The following is a 23,235-nucleotide window of genomic DNA, read 5'->3' as shown; positions in this document are numbered from 1 at the left end:
CAGCTTGGAGCCTGGACCCTGCTTTGGACTCTGTGTCTCCCTCTCTCTATGCCCTTCCCCAGCACTCACTCTCTCTCAAAAATAAATAAACATTAAAAATTAAAAAAAAAATGAATAAACGTTTAAAAAATTAAAGAAAAAAGACAAAAGATACCAAGCATTGGCAAAGATGGGAAGAAACTAGCACCCTCATATACTGCTTGTGGAAATGTAAAACGGTACAGTCACTTTGGAAAAACAGTATGGCAGTTACTCTAAATGCTAAACATAGTTACCATATGACCTAGAAATTCCACTCCCAAGAGAACGGAAAAATATGTGCACACAAAAACCCACCAATGTTCACAGCAACATTATTCATAATAGCCAAAAAGTAGAAACAACCCAAAGGTCCATCAGCTAACAAATGGATAAACAACATGGTGGCACATGCCTACATTCCAATTTTATTCCACCACAAAAAGGAATGAAGTACTGACCCAAACTACAACATGGCTGGACTTGAAAGCATGCTGAATGAAAGAGGTCGGACACAGAAGGCCACGTAACGCATGATTCAATTTATATGAAATATCTGTAATAGGCGAAGGCATAAGGACAGAAATTACATCAGTGGTTTCCAGAGGCATGGCAAGAGAAGGAATAACCAATGTGTACAGAGTTTCTCTTTGCAGTGACGAAATATTCTGGAACTAATAGTGGTGAAGGCTGCACAACGTAGCGAGTATACTAAAAGCCACTGAATTGTACACCTTAGGACGGTGAATTTTATGTCATGTGAATTGTATTTCAATTTTTTTAAGGTCTGTTTGAGGACTCTGGCTTGTGGTTGAGAAAAGCTGGAGGACCAGAGGGCTGGCGAGTAGGAGTCACCCCACATCTCTGCTCTCCCTGCTGCGGCCCTGGTTCCAATCATCTCCAACGTGTACCCCGGCAACAGCCTCCTCCCTCCTCCCTCTCACTCCCAAGCCCACTTCTGGATGCTTCCCACTGTCCACCTGCATGAACCATGCCTTTTTATTTTCCATAGTTTTTGAAGTTTTCACACCTGAGCCCAGAGAGACTGCCCCTCCCAGAGTTAGCCAAGTCCCAAAGATACTAAAGGGCTCACGTGCAAGTGTGCCTTTGTAAACCAGCCAATCAAATCACAATCACAATCAGTGATTTGTAAACCAGCCAATCAAAAACCTACATCCCAACCATTTCCTTTATCTAGTTCTTATACTCTGGGTCACTATCCACATGCCCCCATCACCCCGGGGCCAGGTGTCAGGCAACCAGAGACAGCCCCTATGCCCCAGAGACTGCAGAAATTATTCAAGCCCGCCAATCCTAAACCTGCTTACCCTGCCTGGCCCTCCCTTTCCCAAGCAAACCACAGCAAGGGCTCTGGCCCATACTGTCCCCTGGCTCCCACCGCCTCCTGACTGGCCCCAGGCCTTCCCCACGTAGCCCCGCCCCCTCAAGTAAAAACTTCCTCCTGCAAGATCCACATCTCCACATCTGCATGTGACACCCGACCTGATTCAAACGAACCCCGAGCACATACTGAAACACCACCTTGCAAATCTGGTCCCGCCTTCCTCTCCCACCTAACTTCTCGCCACCGACAGCATCCAAGCCTTTTCGCCACCCCCGTACATCTCCACCCTCCTGAGCACCCCACACTCCGGTCATCATGCCTTTACACCTGCTGGGGTCTCCATCTCCTGCGCCCTCTCCCTCCTCCACTTGTTTGCCTCAGTTGTTCCTGTGCCCCCCATCAAGCTCCACTCCGTAATGCTGCATCTGGAAGCCCGCCAGGATCCCCACTCTCTGTTCCAGCAGTACGTGCTACTTTCCCCGTCCAAGCCCGTCGCCTGTGAGTCTGGCCCATGAGTCCCTCCAAGATAAGCACCATGAACCCTCATTTCTGGATGCCCAGGGCTTGGCCAGTGAAGTACTGGTGGCTCAGTAAATGTAGGGTTTTGTTTTTTAGTGTAAGAAATCTCCCCCCTAGGCAGAGAGCCCTTACCCTCTGGGTCCTCGGCAGGGCCGCGCGCGTGGGTGGGCCCGGCTAAAGTCGTGTGGGCCGCGCGCCCGAGCGAACCGGAAGGAGGACGCAGCACAGACACAAGTGGGAGGAGGGTGGGCGGGGAGGCAGGCCTGAGTACTCACGCTGCTCCTCCCACTCGCGCTCCTCCTTCTCGCTGGCGTGGCTCTGCAGCTGGGCCTGCTTCAGGGTCCAGTAGAGTTCCTTCGCCCTCTGCTCTTCCTGGAGGCGAATCTGCTCCTCTCCCCGCTTCCGCTCCTCTTCCTCTTTCCTCTAAAATATCATGGGGACAGAGGGGCGTGAGGTCACGAGAGAGAAGCGCCCCTGTGCGGCTGAGCGGGGCTGAGCCCTCGCGCGGCGGGGCGGGGTGGGTCGGCCCGGCAGGTGGTGTGGCGGCTCAGTTTCCGGCTCTGACGCATGAAATGGCAACAGTTCATTCGGCCTAATCCAGGCAGCGGGAAGGATCAAATGGGTAAAAACACATGGAACAATGTGTAGACTCTAAAGCTTTCTGCAAAGAAAAGGGGACGCTGGGCCATCTTGCATTGTGGGGGGAAAGGCGAGTAAGTACCCGTCTTCCTGGGGGCCAGTGAAGCAGGATAGGACCATGTCCTAACCTTATGTCCGAATAAGGTATTTCAGAGACAAGCAGGGTTGCCCCACTTCTGCAATTGTTGTCCCTCTTTTAATCTCCAAAAGGGCTGTGTGTGTGTGTGTGTGTGTGTGTGTGTGTGTGTGTATTTTCCTCTACCTTTGGTCAAACGTGCATTATATGCCAAAGGCTCATTTAAAAAACCAGCCAGCCTATGGGGCGCCTGGGTGGCGCAGTCGGTTAAGCGTCCGACTTCAGCCAGGTCACGAACTCGCGGTCCGTGAGTTCGAGCCCCGCGTCGGGCTCTGGGCTGATGGCTCGGAGCCTGGAGCCTGCTTCCGATTCTGTGTCTCCCTCTCTCTCTGCCCCTCCCCCGTTCATGCTCTGTCTCTCTCTGTCCCAAAAATAAATAAACGTTGAAAAAAAAAATTTATAAAAAAATAAAATAAAATAAAATAAAAAACCAGCCAGCCTATGGGGTGCCTGGGTGGCTCAGTCGGTTAAGCATCTGACTTCCACTAGGGTCATGATGTCACGGTTTCTGAGTTCAATCCCCACCTTAGTCTCTGTGCTGACAGCTCAGAGCCTGGAGCCTGCTTCGAAGTCTGTGTCTCCCTCTTTCTCTCTCTCTCCCCTCCTCTGCTCACGCTCTGTCTCTCTCTGTCTTTCAAAAATAAACATACATACATACATAAATGGAATAAAACCACCAAGTCTCAGGGCGCCTGGGGGTGGCTCAGTTGGTTAAGCATACGACTTCGGCTCAGGTCATGATCCCATTGCTTGTGGGTTCGAGTCCTGCATCCGGCTCTGTGCTGATATCTCACAGCTACGAGCCTGGAGCCTGCCCCGGATTCTGTCTCGGTCTTTTTGCCCCTCCCCCTCTCAAGCTGTCTTTGTCCTCTCTCTCTCTCTCTCTCAAATATACATTAAAAAATTTTTTTTAATACAATAAAAACCGGCAAGTCTCCAAACCACTTCACCCCAACCTACCCCACCCTTCCCCAGTGCCCAGAGGCCACCATTCTCCCTTATTTTGCCTGCTCCTTCGTGTGGTTACATCTCCGTCTGCCTAATGCGGCTAATATTTTGATGTATCAATTCTAGGCATTAAACTACTGCCTTTCATTTTTGCTTCATGACTATTTAGCACTAATGTTTCTCACACAGGTACACACCCGCACTTTCCCTCTCTTCATCCTCACAATGTCGACATCGCTCTCTGTGGTGAAATCAATGGGTCAGACTAAATATGGCTCACCGCAAAGCCAGACTGGGGCGCTGTGATGTTCTTTAGCCTTCTAACACAATCTGTGAAACGTGGGTATATGTCTCACAACCTACAATCTGCCTTTTTCATGGGCAACGGTTTTTTCTTTCTTCTTAACATGATGATTGACAAGTCGTTACGTAACTAATAATGGCATCTTATATTTAGTAAAACATGGTAGTATGATGGCTGTTTCTTTCCTGAGTTTATAATTGTTTTATCCTGAAGTTGAATATTGAGTTTTCCCAAACTTCTCTAAGACCTGTGGTAGATCTTTCTCTGTGTTTATTATTTTTTAAAGATTTTTTAAAATGTTTATTTATTTGAGACAAAGAGAGAGAGAGAGCACTAGTTAGGGAGGGGCAGAGAGAGAGAGAGACAGGGACAGAGGATCTGAAGCAGGCTCTTTGCTGACAGCAGAGGGCCCGATGCGGGGCTTGAACTCACGAACCGTGAGATCATGACCTGAGCCGAAGCCAGACGCTTATCCGACTGAGCCACCCAGGTGCCCCACTGTGTTTATTATTATAACAGATAAACAGCAGTTATTATTTTTCCAGGATCATCACTGCCCCCAGATGCCAGCCTCCCTTTTTCTCCCAACTCAACTGGTTGTTACCGGAGTCTCCTGTCTGTCCACCCACCAGGGACTCATTTCTCAGCCCTCCCTGAGTTGAAGCTCTTGTTTCTTTGTTCCTTGTTCTTTTTCTAGCCACTTCGTCATTTGGCAGCAACAGGACTTCTCAGCTATGGACGCACAGAGAGACACTCACTGAGTCTTAGCTGAAAACATCTATATGCTGCCCTCCGATATAACAGCTCATTTGGCTGAGCATAGAATTTAATTAAAAATCATTTTCCTAAAGCAGAATTTAGAAGACTTTACCTCCTAGCATCCAGGACTGCCACTCGGATTCTCAATCTTCAGCATGAGATATTAATTTTTCTCTTTATCGCTGACATTCTGAACGTAGTTACATGATGTGCCTTGGTGGCGATTTTCTTTCATTGACTGTGCCAGGCACTCAGGTAACTTTCTGCCTGAAGTCTCAGATCTTTCCAGTCTAATACACCTTGGCTTAGAATTTCTTGGATAATTTCTTCTCCTCTCACTGTTTTTCTTTCTAGAACTCCTGTTTGTCAAATGCTGGACTCCTTGACTTTATCCTCTTGGTGCCTTATCATTTCTCTCTTATTTTCCGGCTCCTGTCTTTGCTGTTCTACTTCCTGGTTGATGTCACTGACTTTCTTGTCTAAATCTGCTACTACATTTTTTATTTCAAGCACTGCATTTGTAATCCCCAAGCCCTCCTTCTTATTCTTTGGTCGTTCTTTTTGGCTTCATTGCACCCTGTTCTTGTTTCATCCCTGTTATGAGTGTAATGTTTCATCTCTGAGGATGTTAGAGCTTTTTCTCCCCTATATTCTGATTTAGATCTATTTCCTCTGTTTTTTTTTATTTTCTTTAAAGTGTGTTTTATGTGATGCTTGTCATTCGTGTTGGAGGCTTTCCTCAGATGTCTGATGTTTCCTGGCTGCCTATTCATATTCAAGAGAGAAAATAACTACACAGAGACTCAGAGTATATAGACAGGACTTCTTTGAGAGGTGGGCTCCACTCTAGGATGAATGGACAAGGAATCAGCCATTTCTCTGGGGAACACTCAAGTATCTAGAAGTCCTCTCTCAGAGATTATCCTACCTGAGTGATGTCTGACCACCAGCATACCAGAAGTCTGTGGGGGAGGCAGGCTGCAAGCAGGACAGCCCTTAGACCCTAACAAGCAGAACCCATGGCCCACACCTCACATTTCATAGGAACACCATGCTTTGAAATGTCTTCTTTGCAAACATCCCTCTCAGGTCCCCCCCCCAGGAATGGCCACAGAGTCCTCCCAGGATTGGCAGGGGCAGCAGTGGAATCCAGGTAAGGTACTCCAAGTCCAGACCGGCTCCTGCATGAGCCCTAGTCTCCGTTTCTCCCCCTCGGTGCTCTCTGACCCTTCCTTCGTGAAAGGTGTTAACCATATGCCCCATAGGGGCTCCAGGATTCATTTATGGAGGCATCCTGGAGCCTGATGGCCAGGCCATGGTTCCAGGAGGGTGACCTGGCAAGCAGATGAAACCTGCCAGCTAGCATGGTATTTTCTTTTTTTTTTTTTTTTAATGTTTATTTATTTATTTATTTATTTATTTATTTATTTATTTTTGAGAGAGAGAGAGTAAGAGAGAAGGAGGGGCAGAGAGAGAGGAGAATTCCAAGCAGGCTCTGCACTGTCAGTACAGAGCCGGATGTGGGGCTTGATCCCACGAACTGTGAGATCATGACTTTAGCCAAAATCAAGAGTTGGACACTTAATTGACTGAGCCACCCAGGTGCCCGCAGCACCATACTTTCATCACAGGATCGCATGCGATTAGGTCACCAGAACAGAGCTAACAGGCTGATTTTATGTGGCTCAAGTTAATAGTTTATTATAAACAAAGACACCATGCAGAAATACCTGCGGCCCTGTGCATCCTAGGGGAACCCTGGCTGCAGGTCCCACTGCACATGTTCAGACCTTTACCGTTTCCCATCTGCCCCGGGCCTGCTCTCTCCACTCTGCCTGACACACTGAGCTCTGGACCCCTGCCAGCGCCCCATCTCCTTCCGCTTGGAGGGAGGGATGTAGCAGCCTGGAAGAAATGGATGAAAATGGGGACACGGGGGTCCAGCCACACCACAGAGAAACTGAGCCAGTCTAGGCTCCCCTCGCCATAGTCCCTGGTGCCTCCGGGTCCTGAGCCCATGTGGATCCAGACCAATACAGCTCACCTACTCACGCTCTTCCTGCTGGCGCCCCAGTGAACCCCTCCCCACTCCCCCTCCCGCAACCAAACTCTGGTGAATTTTTTCTCATCTGTTCTCTCTTCTCGTCTTCTATCTCCTTGTGCTTTAGAACTTCCTCGGTCCTTTGCTACTATTTTAATGGATCAACAAGAGAAAAAAAAAAAAAGATAACTGAATTTTAATCCCTCATTAATAAAGACAAAGTTTTTTGTTTCTTCTGAAATGGTATAGATTAAGGTTTTTCCACTAATTCAAATCCATGTTTTAATCCTAAAGAATAAAATTTCCACTTCCAAATGAGCCACTCTCAAGAGTTGGGAATTAGGGCTAAAGAAGGCAAGTGGCTTCATGTAGTCACTCACCAAACACAAAGCACCTAGAGACTCAGGCCGGCATCGGGCTGTGGGCTCTGGGGACACAGCCATGGGCATGACGCACACAGGCCCCACCCTCAGAGCTCACCTTCCAGTGCGTGAAACACACCAGACAAATAAAAATCAGAAGGGGCGCCTGGGTGGCACAGTCGGTTAAGCGTCCGACTTCAGCCAGGTCACGATCTCGCGGTCCGTGAGTTCGAGCCCCGCGTCAGGCTCTGGGCTGATGGCTCAGAGCCTGGAGCCTGTTTCCGATTCTGTGTCTCCCTCTCTCTCTGCCCCTCCCCCATTCATGCTCTGTCTCTCTCTGTCCCAAAAATAAATAAACGTTTGAAAAAAAATCAGGAAATGCCAGAGAATAATAAACAGTGTGCAAAGAATTAAAACAGGGTAAGTGACAGAATTTAGGAAGCTACTTTAGGCTGTGTGACCAGAAGCCCTCCTAGGAGGGACAGTGTGATCTGATAACCGAACAATAAGGAAGAATATAAGTAAGTACTGGGGAAAAGAAATTTCCGGGCAGAGAAAAACCACACACACAATAGGGCCAGCATTGCAAATGGGTTTGCCATGTTTGAGTACAGAATCATCTACCGTGTTTGAAAGAAGAAAAGTGAAAATGCTATCTTTGATGAGTTCCCTGCCGTTAGCAGCAGGATGCGTGTGCCTGGGCTTCAGGGCAAGTTCAGCTGAAGATATTGGCTGAGAAGCCATCTGCAGAGGGATGAAGTGTCTCAGCCACAGGACCTAATGCTATCCCTGAGAGAAAGAATGCAGATCAAAAGAAAACAACCAGAGATAAATCACAGAGATGAAAGTACAGCGTAGGGAATATAGTCAATAAAACCGTAATAATGTTGCATGGTGACGGATGGTGACCGCGCTTATCGAGGTGAGCGTTGCGTAATGCATAGAATGGTCAAATCAGTATGTTGCACACCTGAAACTAACACTGTACATCAATTACACCTCAATAATAACAGTCAAAAAGAGCGAGAGGGAGAGAGAACAACCAGAGTGTCTTGGCCCACTCCACCATTTAAAACTTGAGAGAAAGAGCTGGAGCCAGGAAAGGAGGCTGAGAAGGAAGGCCAACATTTAAGCTAAAAACCCAGAAGGGGCGATGTCTGTTGGAGAAGCCAATAGAAGAGAACATTTCAAGTAAAAGGGAGTGGTAAACTGAGCTGCAGGCCCAGAGACATCGAGACAGCGCAGAAGATAAGGACAGAGAAGCGACAAGGGAAGGCGGGTGGTGGCCACAGGATGTGATGGGAGAGTGAAAGCGGCCAAGGTAAGGGGAGGGGAAGGCAGCCATCCAGGCGACTGAGGGGAGGGAGTGGAATGACCGCAGGCAGCCCTTTAAGGACATCTGCAGACAAGCAGAGACAGGGATCAACAGGTGGAGGGGAGTGTGGGGTCAGGAGGGAAATAGCCTCAGGTGAGAAATGCTAGAGTCAAGAGTTGGTGATGGATACAAAACTGGAACCAAAGTCCGCCTGGCTCCAAAGCAGAACAAGCAGGGTTTTAGCTCAAAGCCGTGAAAAAAACTCACCTTCGGCAATCACCAGCATGTCAGCAGAGCAAAAATCAGCCCCACCTGGGCACAGCATTACAGTGTACACAGCAGGTTTCCTGTGCCCCCACAGGGCCCCCCCATCTCTGACCAAGGAGGTCACATCACCCAACACACAGAGTGCCAGCTAAAATGGCACCCACCCAGACACTTCAGATCCAGCACCTGCCCACGTCAGGTCTTCCAGGCGGGAGCAGGTCTTAGGGAAAATACAGTCAGCCAAGACCTGTCAGAGTCAGAGGGGCTTCAGCCTCCTGGTCCTACTTTCTGATACAGACAAGGAGTGTATTGGCTTGCTTGGGCTCCCATAGCGAAGTACTACAAACCAGGAGGCTTAAACAACAGACACTTATGAGCTATAGAGGCCATAACTCATCAATTAGAGCACCCATTCGTCCAAGATCAAGGCGTGGGCAGGGCTGGTTTCTTCTGAGGCTTCTCTCCTTGCCTTCTAGATAGACCATTTTCTCCCTGTGTCTCACATGCCCTGTCTTCTGTGGGCACACATGTCTGTGTCCAAATTTCCTCTTCTTATAAGGGCACCAGTCATACTGGATTAGGGCCCACCCTGAAGACCTCACTTAACTAATGACCTTTCTAAAGACCTTACCTCTACATACACTTACATTCTGTGATGGTGGAAGTTAGGCCGTCAACATATGAGGCCCATAACAAAGAGACTGCACCCTAGAGAAGGGTCATGACTGATGCTTGGCCTGACGTCCTCCAAGTTCATCCATGTTGTCACAAATGGCAGGGTTTCCTTCTTTATTAAGACTGAATAATATTCCATCATAATATATATATATATATATATACATATATATATATATATACACACATTACATACACATATATGTGTACACATATACATTATGTATATATATCACATTTTATCCATTAATTGGTCAACAGACACTAGATTGTGTTTGGTGAAAAGCTACAAAGTTTCAGTGATGCAGGATGAATAAATTCTGGAAATACAATGTACAGCATGGTACCTATAGTTAATACTACACTGTATACTTGAAATCTGCTAAGAGAGCAGATGTTAAGTGTTCTCACCACACACGAAAACGGTAACCAGGTAAGGTGAGAGATGCGTTCATTATCTTGATTATGGTAATCATTTCACAATGTATGCATACACCAAAACATTGCACATCTCAAATATATACAATTTTTCTTTGTACATTGTAGCTCAGTAAAGGGGGGGGTGATAATTACCAGCAAATAAATAAATACATAAATAAACAGCAGTGCCACTGTTCACTCAATCCTCTGCACCCACGTATGAACAACAGACTGGGAGTCGGAAAACAGCCTCCATCTCCAAGGAAAATAACTGGCCACTTACTGTGACAAAGACAAGCTTCTCACAGGGATGGGGACAACAAAAGGAAACATTTTGCACCTACAGATAAAGAGCACTGCATCCTTCCCTCCAGGGTCTTGCTGAAATGACTCACCCCTCACAGCTGAAATCGTCTGAAAATCTCTCCCTGTTTGGGGCTGCTCTCAGAATCCTTCGGCTCCTCCATGAGCCCCAGTGAAAGTCTATCTTTAAATTTAGCAGCCACAGGCCAAGGCAGCCAAAAGGCGACTATGAAAACACTCCCTTCCACATTAGGAATGGATGCCTTTTTCTGGCAGGCCCAAAGCCCTCTGAGCCGTCCGGCTTATTCAATCCCCCTTCTCCTGATAACCCATCAGTAACAGCACACCACAGGAGCCCCCAGAGGCCCGGGTCTGCCCCACCCCGATGGAAAATGTCACCGAGACAGATGCTTTTCTGGAAGGCATAGTCGCTTTTGTTGTGTTGGGGAGCAAGCAGTCCTGTCCCCTTCAAGGATCCTTCCTGCGGCACTAAGAATCAGACTGACGTGAGACAGATTAACAGGAGACAATCAGATTTAATAACAGATATACAAGGAAAGCACACGGATATGGAAATTCCAAAGACCATCAGGCAAAATGAGGGATCTGTGTCATCCTGAGCTTAGGAGAGGCGATAGGGGTCTGGGACTTCAAAAGAAAGGAATGCACCTCACAGGGTGATAAAGAGATGAGCAGCTGTTTGGTAATTAGATGTCTGCCCTGCCATACAGATGGGTCACTCAGATAAAATTTATCACTGTTAATAACCCTCATTCTGGAAAACAGCCCCCACTGAGATTCTTCTATGTGGTTGGAGGGAGGGGCGATAGTTTCTCCTGAGACCTCAGGGTCTCAATTGCCTTCAGCTCAAAACAATCCACATGCCAAAGTGGCACATTCCAGGGGCGGGAGGGCCGCCCCAAACCCTTTAGTTGTTCATCTGGCCCAAATAATACCATCATGCTTTTCGAGATGAGATACACCAAAAGGGCAGGGCCAGGCCTGTATCATTTATTCCCCCATCGACAGCCCCCAGCACAGAGCCTGGCAGATAGCAGGTGCTCCATAAACACTGACTGGAGGAGCAAGTGAACAAGTGAAGGTAAGACAGGGCTTGTGATGATTGTCGAAAGGCGAAGCGTAAACTATATCATGTTGTCCTGTTGATGCCAGCCTTGTCCAAGAGAAACTCAGATAAAGTCTACAATTTTCTAGAGAAAATTGAAAAGTGGAAAGTGTCCCCACCATTTATATAATCCTTTTGGAAATAAGGTGGGGATAGTTTCTGTAGTCATACAAGATGTCACGAAGGGCCAAAATGAACTACAACCTTAAAGGAGAAAGAAAAAACAAAGAGCGTGAGTGGCCTTGAATAGAAAATGGAAAAAAAATTAAAGGGCAGCCTAACTCTATCAACCCGTGCCTGTTCCTTATCAGGAACCCTGGCAGGAGGCGGGAGGGGAGGGAGACTAAGAGTGAGAGAGAAGGAGCCTTATTGTCCGTGTTCTGCGGTCTTAAGCAGAGACAGAAGCAGCCAAAAGCAGTTTTATGAGTTAAGAAAGCAGAGAAAATATGCAAATTATATCTGGCCTCCTGATCCCCTTTTTTACTAAAGGAACATTTTCATATGCATTGTAAATTGCATTCCAATGGTGCCAGCCACAACAGAATGGTTTTTAAAAACAGGTTTCCAGCTGTCTGTATCTTCTATTTTGAAGTTCCCTCTTTAACCTGACACAAGATTCTGGGATTTTTTTCCTCCCCATTTTCTCAAAGGAATGTTCACTATTATCTGTCCTATAAGCAGGAGGATTTCAAGAACCTGCCTGCATCCTCCACACCGGTAGCCGGAAGTGAGCCCAGCCAGCCCCCCTCCACCAGCAGGCTTCCCATCCAGCGTCTCCCCTCTCCTCCAGCCCCCACCCCAAATTCCCCTTCTAGAGAACCACATTGGCCCAGCCAGCCCAAGCACATTCTCTTCCCCCCAAGCCTACTCTGCCTTCCCAGATCTCCATAGCAACAGGGTGGCACCCTGTCCCTACTCCTCAGCCTGGGGCTCTGATGTCTTTGCTCTTTGGGTTCCCCCCATCCCGGCATCTAACTGATGCCAAGCCTTGCCGATTTCACCTCCATTTCTCTGTGTCCATCCCCCTGAATCTCACCATAGTCACACTCAGCAGTTCCCACTTTCACCACTGGCCTCTCCCTCTCGCCATGCCTTCAGCACTTGAATCATAACCATCACCACCAGTTACTCTCACTGAACTTGATCTGGCCATGTCCCTCTGCTTCAAGATCCTCACAGCTCTGCTCTGCCCACAGGGAACTGTCTGCCTCTTTATGGTAGCACCCAAGGGCTCCACAGCCTACCTTGCCAGATCCCTGTCTGGCTTCCCCCATCACTTTTTCCTCTCCCACCAGCAGACCATTCACGATTCCACATATCTCCTGTCCATTTCCCGTCTCTGCTCACACCCGGACGCGTACAGGTGCTCCATTGAGCTCCATCATAGTCCCCCAGGCATGGTGGGGGCTGAAGGTTACTCCCAGAGTTATCTCTCTCTCTCCCCTGGCACCCTCTACACTTGAAGAGAGGAGGGAGTTTATAACTACCACCATCACTTCCCCCAAACAACCTGCACTCAGGTTCTCAGGGAAAGGGGGAAAAATGTATGAAATTAAACAAACGTTGTTGGCGTATGCCTGCATGCGAGCCTCACGTCAGGTTAGAGTCTTGGTTGTTGAAAGACACAACAAAAATTATCTAAGCCAATCTCTAATCCAGTGCGGAAATCCCTTTGGCGAAACTGATCCGGTTGTCTATTACCAAGTAGCAAACTACCAGAAAACGTAATGGCTTAAAACAACAACAATCTTATTTGCCTGTGGTTCCATAGGTTAATCCGAGGCATCCGAGGCCAATTATTTGGTTGGGGTCATTCACTGGAAGAACCAAGAAGATTCCACTCACGTGTCTGGTGCCTCAGTGCTCCCCCACACAGCCCCTTTCTCTCTGCCTGGCTTGCCTGGGTTTCCTTACAGAGTGATGGGCTAAGGTCATAGGGCTTCTCATGGGGGCAGCTTCCAAAAGTGAGCATCGCAAGAGGGGCCAAAGCTACAAATCTCCTGTATCCTGTCCTCAACTGTTACACAGAGTCATTTCTACTGCACTCTACCGATCAAAGCTAGTCACAAGGCCAGGGCAGACTCAAGGGAAGAGCAGTCTCAAAGAGAGACATGGCAAAGAACGTGCCACCGGCCATATTTAATCCACCACAGAAACTTTTCAGATACCATTTCAGCCCATGGTAAGCAGTTCCTGCAATGAAGATCTCATCACAATACAAGGGTAGCTCACTTACAGACAGCTCTGACAGGAAATATCCTAGTTCATAAACCTGGCCCTTCCCACTCCAGAGTCCATGTGCTGGTGTTCCTGTCAGACATTGCCCTGGTGAGCCCCACCAGGGCCTCACAGATACAACCTGCAAGTCTGAGGCTTTTCAAAATGCAGATACGCCAAATCAGAATCAGAATGTGAGTACTGACGTGTAAACATTCACATTCAGCAAGTTAATTCTTAAAACAAAAACAAACATATAATTACCATGGCCTTCTTTGGAAATAACACCAAAAGTCTGCGTTTGGGTTCCTTAGTGAACCTCATGGCTTTACCGAGCCCTCCATGAATGTCCACACAGAGCGCCCCACAACGTATCATCTCTCTCTCTCTCTCACTAAAGTTCTCAAGGAGAAGTTCAACCCGAAAATCTCTGAGAACTCATTCCCTCTGGAATCTCCTTGTGAAATAAATGAACCCCAGGACCCCAGCTCCAAGGAGCCACCCTCCCAGTATCTGAGACTCAGCTCACCTCTGGGAAGGAGGGGGGCCAGAGACTAGAACATGTGATTCTTGCTGTTAGAGATACACAGAAAGTATTGGTTCTCTTCCCCAGCAGACTTGAACAACCAAAAGCAAAATCCAACGATACGAACTGAACATCTCTCCACTATGGATTGACTGGATTATGGATACTATCATGGAATTATTGTTCATTTCAACAGGCGCGATCAGGATTGTCCTGGCTACCCAGGGGCAAAGGTACTCAGTCATGGGAGAGGCACGCTGAAGTACATAGTGTGTGATCAGGAGTCAGCAGACTAAGGCTCCCAGATCTGCCCCCTGTTATTTAAAATAAAGTCTTGTTAAAGGACAGTCACCCCCATTTTTTTACATATTGTCTGTAGCCGTGTTTGTGCTACAATGGCCTGGTTGAGGAGTTGTGACAGAGACGGTGCGGCCGACAAAGCCTAAAATATTAGCTATCTGCACCTTTACCGAAAATAGTTTGCTAACCCCTGGGCTGGAGGATATGATGTCTACAGCTTCCATTCAAATTGTTTAGCGAAACAATTTAGCAGTAGCACCAAAAATGTACATACGTAGATATGTGTGTGTATATATACGTCTGCATATAGATAGATGCAGATATAGAGGAAGAGGAGGAAGGAGAATGAAAATTGGACAAGGCATCAATAACTGGTGAATTTCAGGGGAGAACACACGAACATTTGTTTTTTTCTCTCATTGTTGCTGCAAGTCTGAAATTGCTTTTAAATCGTATGTTTTGAGAGTAAATGAATCTCCTAAAAATGTATATATAACGCAAGGGAAAATTAAATAAGATCAATAGCAATGTAAATATATAAGCAGCAATTGCAATAGGTTTTAAAGTAATGAGAACAATCTTCATGATAGCAACAAAAAATATTCAACCTAAGGTTTACATAGAAAAGAAACGTGGAGCATTTAAATAAAACAATAAACTTCGCTCAGTTCCAAAAGACGGAGGCACCATGCGTATATATAAGTTATTGTGCATGTTTGGGATTGGGTGGACGATGCATAGAGAGGTGTTTCAAAAATTTTTATCAAGGACAGAAAGAAGCTTTGAGTAACAGGAAGAAGACACCACACCCTGAAAAAGAAGACTGAACGAGAAAAAAAATCTCTAATGCGGATGTAATTCCAATGAAAATCACCGTGTGTTTTTTTGTTGTTTCGGGGAGGAGGACGGCGACATGATGATTCAGATGTATCTCTAGTGGGCCAAGAATGACTAAAATTAGCCAAGGACATTTTGAAAATGAAGAGCAAGGATAGGTTCTTCCCTGATAGCAGATGTTAAACTTCATTTTAAAAGCGACAATAGGGGCGCCTGGGTGGCGCAGTCGGTTAAGCGTCCGACTTCAGCCAGGTCACGATCTCGCGGTCCGTGAGTTCGAGCCCCGCGTCAGGCTCTGGGCGGATGGATGGCTCAGAGCCTGGAGACTGTTTCTGATTCTGTGTCTCCCTCTCTCTCTGCCCCTCCCCCGTTCATGCTCTGTCTCTCTCTATCCCAAAAATAAATAAACGTTGAAAAAAAAATTTAAAAAAAAAAATAAATAAAAGCGACAATAATTAAATAAGTGAATCTGGTTCAGGAATGATCAATGAAGAAGAACCCATGAAGAGATCCAAAGGTAGGTAAGAAGAATCAAGGCAGCGAGTGCACTAAGAGAAGGGAGATGATATAATAAATGATGATGAGACAATTTGCTAACTATTTGGAAGAAAAACAAAGTTATAGCCCTATATCATACCACACTCTAAGGTGGAGGGAAATTGGGGTGCGTGGGTGGCTCAGCAGGTTAAGCGTCTGACTTTGGCTCAGCTCATGATCTCGCGGTTTGTGGGTTCATGATCTCGCGGTTTGTGGGTTCAAAAAGCTCCGTGTCGGGCTCTGTGCTGACAGCTCAGAGCCTGGAGCCTGCTTCTGATTCTGTGTCTCCCTCTCTCTCTCTGCCCCTCCCCCGCTCACGTTCTGTCTCTTTCTCTGAGAAATGAACAAACCTTAAAAGAAAAATTAAACTGGAGGGAAATTAAGTGCAAAAAAATAAAACCATGAAAGACATAGAAAACAACGTAGATTAGTGTTTTATAAGCTTGTAGTGGCACAGATCTTTCTTAGCATGTAACAATAATTTTTAAAAGATTGATATAGGGGTGCCTGGGTGGCTCAGTCAGTTGAGCGTCTGGCTTCGGCTCAGGTCACGATCTCGCGGTTTGTGAGTTCAAGCCCCACATCAGACTCTGTGCTGACGGCTCAGAGCCTGGAGCCTGCTTCAGATTCTGTGTCTCCCTCTCTCTGTACTCCTTCCCCACTCGTGCTCTCTCTCTCTCTGTCTCAAAAATAAATAAACATTAAAAGAAAAGATTGATATAGTTGGCTAATAAAACTTGAAATCTTCTGTACGTCCAAAAGCACTATAACCACAATTAAGAAAAAATAACACTGAGAAGAATATTTGCAACATAAATGATCTTAAGGGGCCATTTTTCTATCTAATCATTATAGGAAAAAATACTTTTAAAATGTTTAAATGTGCACATTACATGAATATACAATTTATAAAATAATATCATTTTTTTAATTTTTTTTTAAGATTTTATTTATTTTTGGGACAGAGAGAGACAGAGCATGAACGGGGGAGGGGCAGAGAGAGAGGGAGACACAGAATCGGAAGCAGGCTCCAGGCTCCGAGCCATCAGCCCAGAGCCCGATGCGGGGCTCGAACTCACAGACCGCGAGATCGTGACCCAAGCTGAAGTCGGACGCTTAACCGACTGAGCCACCCAGGTGCCCCTAAAATAATATCATTAATAGGATTCAGCAGATTATTATTTTCTTCTTTTCATTTATATGTATTTTTGAGTTTTCTACCCTCACCCCCAAAATATATTATTCCTGTAGGGGGAAAAAATGCAAAATAGGGACCAGGAAAAAAATTTTTTTTCAGGCAATCTTAACTTCTAACTAGAGCAGTGTAAATCTCCTTTACTGGCACTGAACTTTCCTAGCATGAATAGGTATGCAAGGTTCCCAACAACTTTCTGTCTGGGGCCAGAAAATGTGCATTTTTCATCTCCTTACATCCTCCAAAAATCTCAAGTTGGGTGTTGTTATTACCCTAATATTATAAACAAGAAAGTGAAGGCTCAGAGAAGTTCAGCCAGCTTCCCAAGGTCACGCAGCACTAACCAGTAGAACTGGAACTGGATGCCAGGCTGGTCTGACCACAACCTCGACAATTTCTAGGTCCCTTTGCAGGACCCTTCATTTGGGAGGCAGAAGGTCTGAGTTCTGATCCTGGCTCGGTCCCCAGCTACTTGTCCTTGGCAAATCTCTTCCTCTGTCTAACCCTCAGTTTCCTCATCTGTCCAGTGAGAAGTGACTTGGCCCAACTGGTGTGTCAAATTCCTTCCTGCTCAGACATGTGAGATTTCTGTTCAGTGCCAACCAATGCTCAAACCAGAGGTGGGCGCCAGTTGCCTGGGAGCCCGCATAGGTGGCCACACACACGTTCCACGCACGGCCTCACCTTGAATTCCTCGTGGATGCGCTCCTCCAGGACTTTGGCAGCCTTACGGTCTTCCGTCTCCACTTTCCACTTCTCCGCCAGGATCCGGGCTTTCTCATTGGCCAGCGCATCCCGAAACTTCTTGGTGATTTCTGCCTCCTTCTGTCTCCTTCCAATAAAACACCAGCAGATATAAGCTCATGCAGGAGACTGAAGGACCACGTAACCACAGAGCTTCAAATAAAAACTATGGGCAATATTTCTGGGTCCATCAGAATGACAACGATCTAAGGTCAGCAAAACTCAATGTTGCCAAGTTGGAGAGAAACAGTCACCCTCCTGGAAGGGAGTGTCAATCAACAGAATTGTCAGGAAGCCAGGGATTAAAAAAAAAAAAAAAAAGACTCAGAAATCCTATATCTCACTCAAGTTTACAAAGATGTAGGTAGAAGATGTTCATCAGAGAATTTTTATAACATAACAAACGGCAAACAACCTAAATGTCCATCAACAGGGCCAATAAATTGGGTTTCTCATGTAATAGGATACTATATAGTAGTCTTAAATAACACTGTGAATCTAATCAATTTATCAAGGTGTGAATAAAGCAGTTTATAAAGCACGTGCTGCCTAAATGCTCACCGTGATTATCTCAGGCGGTGGGCGTTGAGTTGTTGCTACAATTTTACAACTAAAATATTGTTATTAAGGGGAGCCTGGGTGACTCAGTTGGTTAAGCGTCTGCTTTCGGCTCCGGGCACGATCTCACGGTTCGTGAGTTCGAGCCCCACCCCGGGCTCTCTGCTGTGTGCGCAGAGCCCGCTTCAGATCCTCTGACCCTCTCTCTCTGCCCTCCCCCGCTTGTGCTTGTGCTCTCTCTCTCTCTCTCTCTCAAAAATAAATACATACATATATTAAGTAAATGAATGAATGAATAAATAAATAAATACTTAAAAATAAAATAAAATATTGTCACTTATTTTATAGGGGGGGTAGGGGAATGTTGAAGTCAACTTCATATGGATTTCCGAAAAAATAAGTTAAAAGTTGTTTATGAAAGAAGTCTGACTCCAAATCTCACTGGGGGCTCAACTATGCACCTTGTGTGAGAAAGGCAGGTACGGTGAAGAGCAACAAGCAGCCACAAACGTGAACCCAAACTCCTCTGCTGTCCCAGGGACAGCTCCGCAAGGAATAGAGGAAAAGCATGCCATCTGTATCATCGCAGTGAATCCAATCTATGTCCAGATGGAAAGGGTGTTGTTATGCCCGCACCACAGATGTGAAAACTGAGACCCCAGATCAGCTTACAAGTAACTGGTGGAGCCGGGATTTGAACCCACCAGACCTACCTGATGGAAGACTGGTGCTTTGGTCCCCTAATCTTAGCTGAGCTAAGAAAACGGCCAGCCAGCTGCCTGGCACCTCCCCCCTCCCACCCACAACCTAGTGTCCTGCGGCTTGGACCCACCGTAGGCTCTGTGTTCAGACCCGACCCGGTACCCGTCTGCACCTCTCACCAGAGCTCCTCGGCCTCCCTCTGTGCCTGCAGCCGCGCCCTCTCCGCAATCAGCTCCTCAGAGATCTCTTCATAGGGCTTGTCGCCAGGGCCTTCTCCCATGATCCAGACCCAGACTTCACCATCTGCCCCCAGGAGCCACTGGATGTGCTTGTCACTCGCTGCCTCACAGCAGAAGGAGGCACCAGGAAGGAAGAAGAAACAGGTCTGAGTCCCAATTAGTACGGGATGAGCTAGGTTGGCCGACGGAGCACAACCTTCACACCTCTCTACAGAGCAGTGTCATCGACAAAGGCATTCCAGAGAGATATCGGCCGGCCCGAGTGCAATGCCACCTCCCTCTCTCCCTCCCGCCCCTTCTGGGGAGCATCACAGCTGCCAAAGCCGGTGCCCAAGGCTGGAACTGGTGTTGGAGGCCGAGCCCCTCTGAGATCTTCAGCAGACAGCGCACCAGTCCTTCCTCTCTCTCCCTCCAGTCCACTGGCTGGAAACGGGGAACGGAGATAGTGTTGCAAGATGAAGACGCTAGGCCCCTGACCCACATCAGCCTGTAACGTGAGGAAGAAATAAACCCGTGTTGTTTTAAGCCACTGAGATTTCTTGGTTTGCCGGCGGCAACAGACCCCATCGATTCCCGTGACTAAAATGCAAATCTGTCCCCAAAGCGGGGTAGTGCTGACACAGAAATGTAAACTATGTAATGCCATTGCCTTAGCAGGTTGCTGGCATTCAGCAGCAGGCTGAATGGATGGCCAGAGATCCATGCTATGCAAGGGCAAAACACTTGATCAAATTGTCAGATGCTGCAACTGGAAAGGCAGACCCTCGTACCTTCTGACTTTGCCACTCTAAGGAAGACGCTAGAAACCAGAACATTGAGAGCGGGTGTTGGTTGCTAGCAGCTGTGTTCAGCAAGGTGTTAAGAGAAAGAAAGGAGTTCAAGAAAGGATTGAGTGCTTAGCAAATCAAAATGAAAGAGAATAGAGAGAATATAGAAATTTGGGACTTTGTAGGATTGGAAAAGCCACCTCTTTCTAGGGCCCAAATTACAAGAGATGGGATTTTTTTTTTTTTTTTTAAGTTTTGCATGACAGAGCCTCATAAAACTTCTAAGGTGAATAAAGTGACCTAAGGTACAGGTGGCCATGAGAATGTGCTCCGCAGACATCCAACTACAGACAGCATAACTGAGCAAACAGTACAGTCCCTGTGCTCCTGTGTTTGCCCATGGCCGTGCTTCCCAGAGGTGGCCCCAGTCTTTGACTCAGCATGGTGGGCCCATTTCTAGGGGACACCAGACCCTCCGGATGGGCAGCTTCCATGCGGCCTGGACAAGCTTCCCTTGGGCTGCATGGCTGCCTAGAACACCTCGTCCCCTCATCTGCCTTCCCTGCCTCCTTCACTCAAGGTCAGACTTGTGCTGCAGGGTGATGGCTCTCCCACACTCCTCCAGCACTCTTCCCCTTTCCCCCCCAGACGTTTCCTGAATAAAACCCTTGTGTGTGTAACCCCATCCCTGTCTCTAACTCCTCGGAGGAGCCAGGCTAACACAAGCGCATGAAGAATGCAATCCTTCCCACTTACTTTTCAAAGAGCCTAAGATAGATGCCCTTCGGTTGCAAGTAGAGGTATAGGGAAAAAGAGGCAGAGAATCACAGTCAGCTTGCAAAATATGTCTAGAAAAGAATTTTAGATGTTGTTCCTGGGACATGGAAGCAAACAGGTCAGAAGCCTACTAAGTTTTTGAGTCTGAACTAAAACAAAAAAGCCTTCGATTATTCAAGACTTCAGCAACCTTTGGGTACCAACCTCCATGAATGAATGGGAGGCAGATTTCAAAGGGTATCCTGATCCAAGGAGGGCGTGGTCCTCAACACTCAGTCAGATAAAGCCAAGGGGGACAATGAACAAGGAGGAGCCTCCTCTAGGGCACAGTCCTACCCTCACTCAAGGCTGTCCCCTCACTGCCAGGACAGGAGAACTTCACAGTGCCTGACTAGCAGGACTTCAGGAATGCTATCAACTAGTGACTGAGTGAGGCTCACATTCTCCTCATTTCCATAGTGGACCTGCTCTACTGCTGTGCACTGTGTCGTACGGGGTGGGGGTGGGGGTGGGGTTGTTTAGGTAACATGTCTTTTCAGCCACATCCAGACATTCTAGAGATTAATGCAGAATCCATGCAGACTGTGGACTTTGGGCTGGATGCAGTGACTGCCTGCGACTTGAGGGTGTCCCCATTAAGGAGATGGTGAGTGTATTTACATGGAAGAGGAGAACACAATGTGTGAGGGACCAGAATGACAATCTATGACAACGGCCGTGCTGTCTGGCACCCTATTTCCCTTCCCTGAACCCACCAGATGACTACTTTTCTCAGCTCCCCTTCAGCTCCATGTGGCCATGTGAAGGAATTCTAGTCTATGAATGTCAGGGGATCTGATTTGTACGCTCTCAGGCTGTGGCTTTTGCAACTGGTATGTCTTTTCCTCGTTGTCTCTCATCCACCCATTTCATCCAAGATGGTGGCATCGTGAGAAAAAAGCAGCCTGATCCACGAGTCCATGTTTGAAAGCCAATGACACAGAAGAGTTACCTCATCCACATCAAGAAATAAAGCTTCCTCACTTAATTCGCTGAAATTTCAGCGTGTATCTATTACCGAGGGCAGCATTAATTCCCTGATACAGGAGGGCACTGTCATTTTTCTGCACATTGAAAGAAATATTGTAATAGAGAAACACAGGCTTAATTATGACTGGTAGAAACAGGGAGGCAACCGCTATTAAAATTATAAATCTTCTTAAATTTTTTTTAATGTTTATTTATTTTGGGGAGAGAGAGAGAGAGAGAGAGAGCATGAGCATGGGCAGGGCAGAGAGAGAAGGAGACACAGAATCCGAAGCAGGCTCCAGGCTCTGAGCTGTCGGCACAGAGCCCGATGCGGGGCTCAAACTCACAAACTGTGAGATCATGACCTGAGCTGAAGTCCGACGCCTAACCAACTGCGCCCCCCAGGCGCCCCATACATCTTCTAAATTAATAGTGGGGGGAAATAAGTGATAAGAGGCCTACCGATCTTATGAAAATATGTAAAGGGACAAGAGAAAACAACAAAAACTATGCAGCTGTTACAGCAGTCAGTTCCTGACCACTGCCCACCCCACCCCCACCTTCCTCCCTGCATCAGAAAACCCCGATCTGCTCAGGGTGTTACAAACATCTCTCAGCTTTGGGAGAGGCATGTTTCTACGCCGGCCTCAAAGGACAAGTAAAACTGGTGAGCGATCGATCTAGAAGAGAGCAAATGTCCCTGTTTCTGGCAACGTGGACGTAAGTGGAAGTCTGAGCAAAGGGCTTTCCCCCTCGGAACGAAAGGGGAAGACTCCTTGGAAGAAACCCCTTCACCCTTTCCTCCTTCCTCCTCCCTGGAATGAAGAGGTGAGGCCAGGGACAGCAGGAAGACTTTTGTCTCTAGGAGGAAGAAAGCCACAAGCTAAGGGCAAGCAAGGAGAAAGAGAGGATTCGGGGCCTTCATGATTCTGTTGAGCAGATACACCAATACTAACCCGTGCAGTACATCTCCAGCCTGGCCATTGCAGGCAAGTAAGGAACTTCAAAGAATACAGTTCTATCATTATCAAATGAAACGTGATCATATAAACAAGAAATAGTTATTTAATGAAGCAACTATTTGCTAGGTGCTCCATTAGGTAAAGTCAAGCACATCATTAACTGATATAGGTAACAAACACAAAATAACACCGAAACCCTAAACCCTAAGTATGTTCGTTAACACAAAAAACACAAACAGAATTCCCCTGTTGAAAATCTGAGGCTTCCAGACGTGGTCAAAAAATAAAATCTAGGGGCAGCTGGATGGCTTAGTCGGTTTAGCATCTGACTCTTGATCTCAGCTCAGGTCTGGATCTCAGGGTCATGAGTTCAAGCCCCACGTTGAGCTGCACGCTGGGCATGAAGTCTACTTAAAAAAATAATAACAATATAAAAAGAATAAAAGAATAAAATCTAACTGTGGATTATTTAAATAAAACATACATTTTTTTTTACAAGAAAAAGGTTAAAAATAAAGAGCTAGCTCACAATAGACTGTGAAAAGGTGAGCAAAAAGAAAGCAAGAGTGGCAATGTCAAACAAAGCAAATTCAAGGACAAATGTGTTCAACAAGACAAAGAAGAATACTGTGTGGTAATAAAAGATGCACTCCACAAAGAAGATGTAACAGTCATAAAACTTGACACAA

The 23,235-nt window shown here is 46.8% G+C and overlaps 1 protein-coding gene across 2 annotated transcripts in view; it reads right to left on the bottom strand.

Moving 5' to 3' along the window:
• The window catches only part of SH2D4B (SH2 domain containing 4B), a 63,492-nt gene extending 44,158 nt beyond the window's left edge, over positions 1 to 19,334 (bottom strand). For both annotated transcript variants that reach the window (XM_086680144.1, XM_025918240.2), the window contains exons 1-3: positions 18,973 to 19,334; positions 17,474 to 17,621; positions 2,158 to 2,305 (exon numbers count right to left, since the gene is read on the bottom strand). In XM_086680144.1, coding sequence (XP_086536270.1) covers positions 2,158 to 2,305; positions 17,474 to 17,621; positions 18,973 to 19,073 — 397 coding nt within the window. In that variant the 5' untranslated portion in view covers positions 19,074 to 19,334. The remainder of the gene's footprint in view (positions 1 to 2,157; positions 2,306 to 17,473; positions 17,622 to 18,972) is intronic.
• Between the last annotated feature and the right edge of the window lie 3,901 nt (positions 19,335 to 23,235).

This window comes from Puma concolor, chromosome D2 (genome assembly GCF_028749965.1).
Source record: "Puma concolor isolate L17-30 chromosome D2, mPumCon1.1.hap2, whole genome shotgun sequence".
NCBI lineage: Eukaryota > Metazoa > Chordata > Mammalia > Carnivora > Felidae > Puma > Puma concolor.
This window is presented reverse-complemented; position numbering and strand designations above follow the sequence as displayed.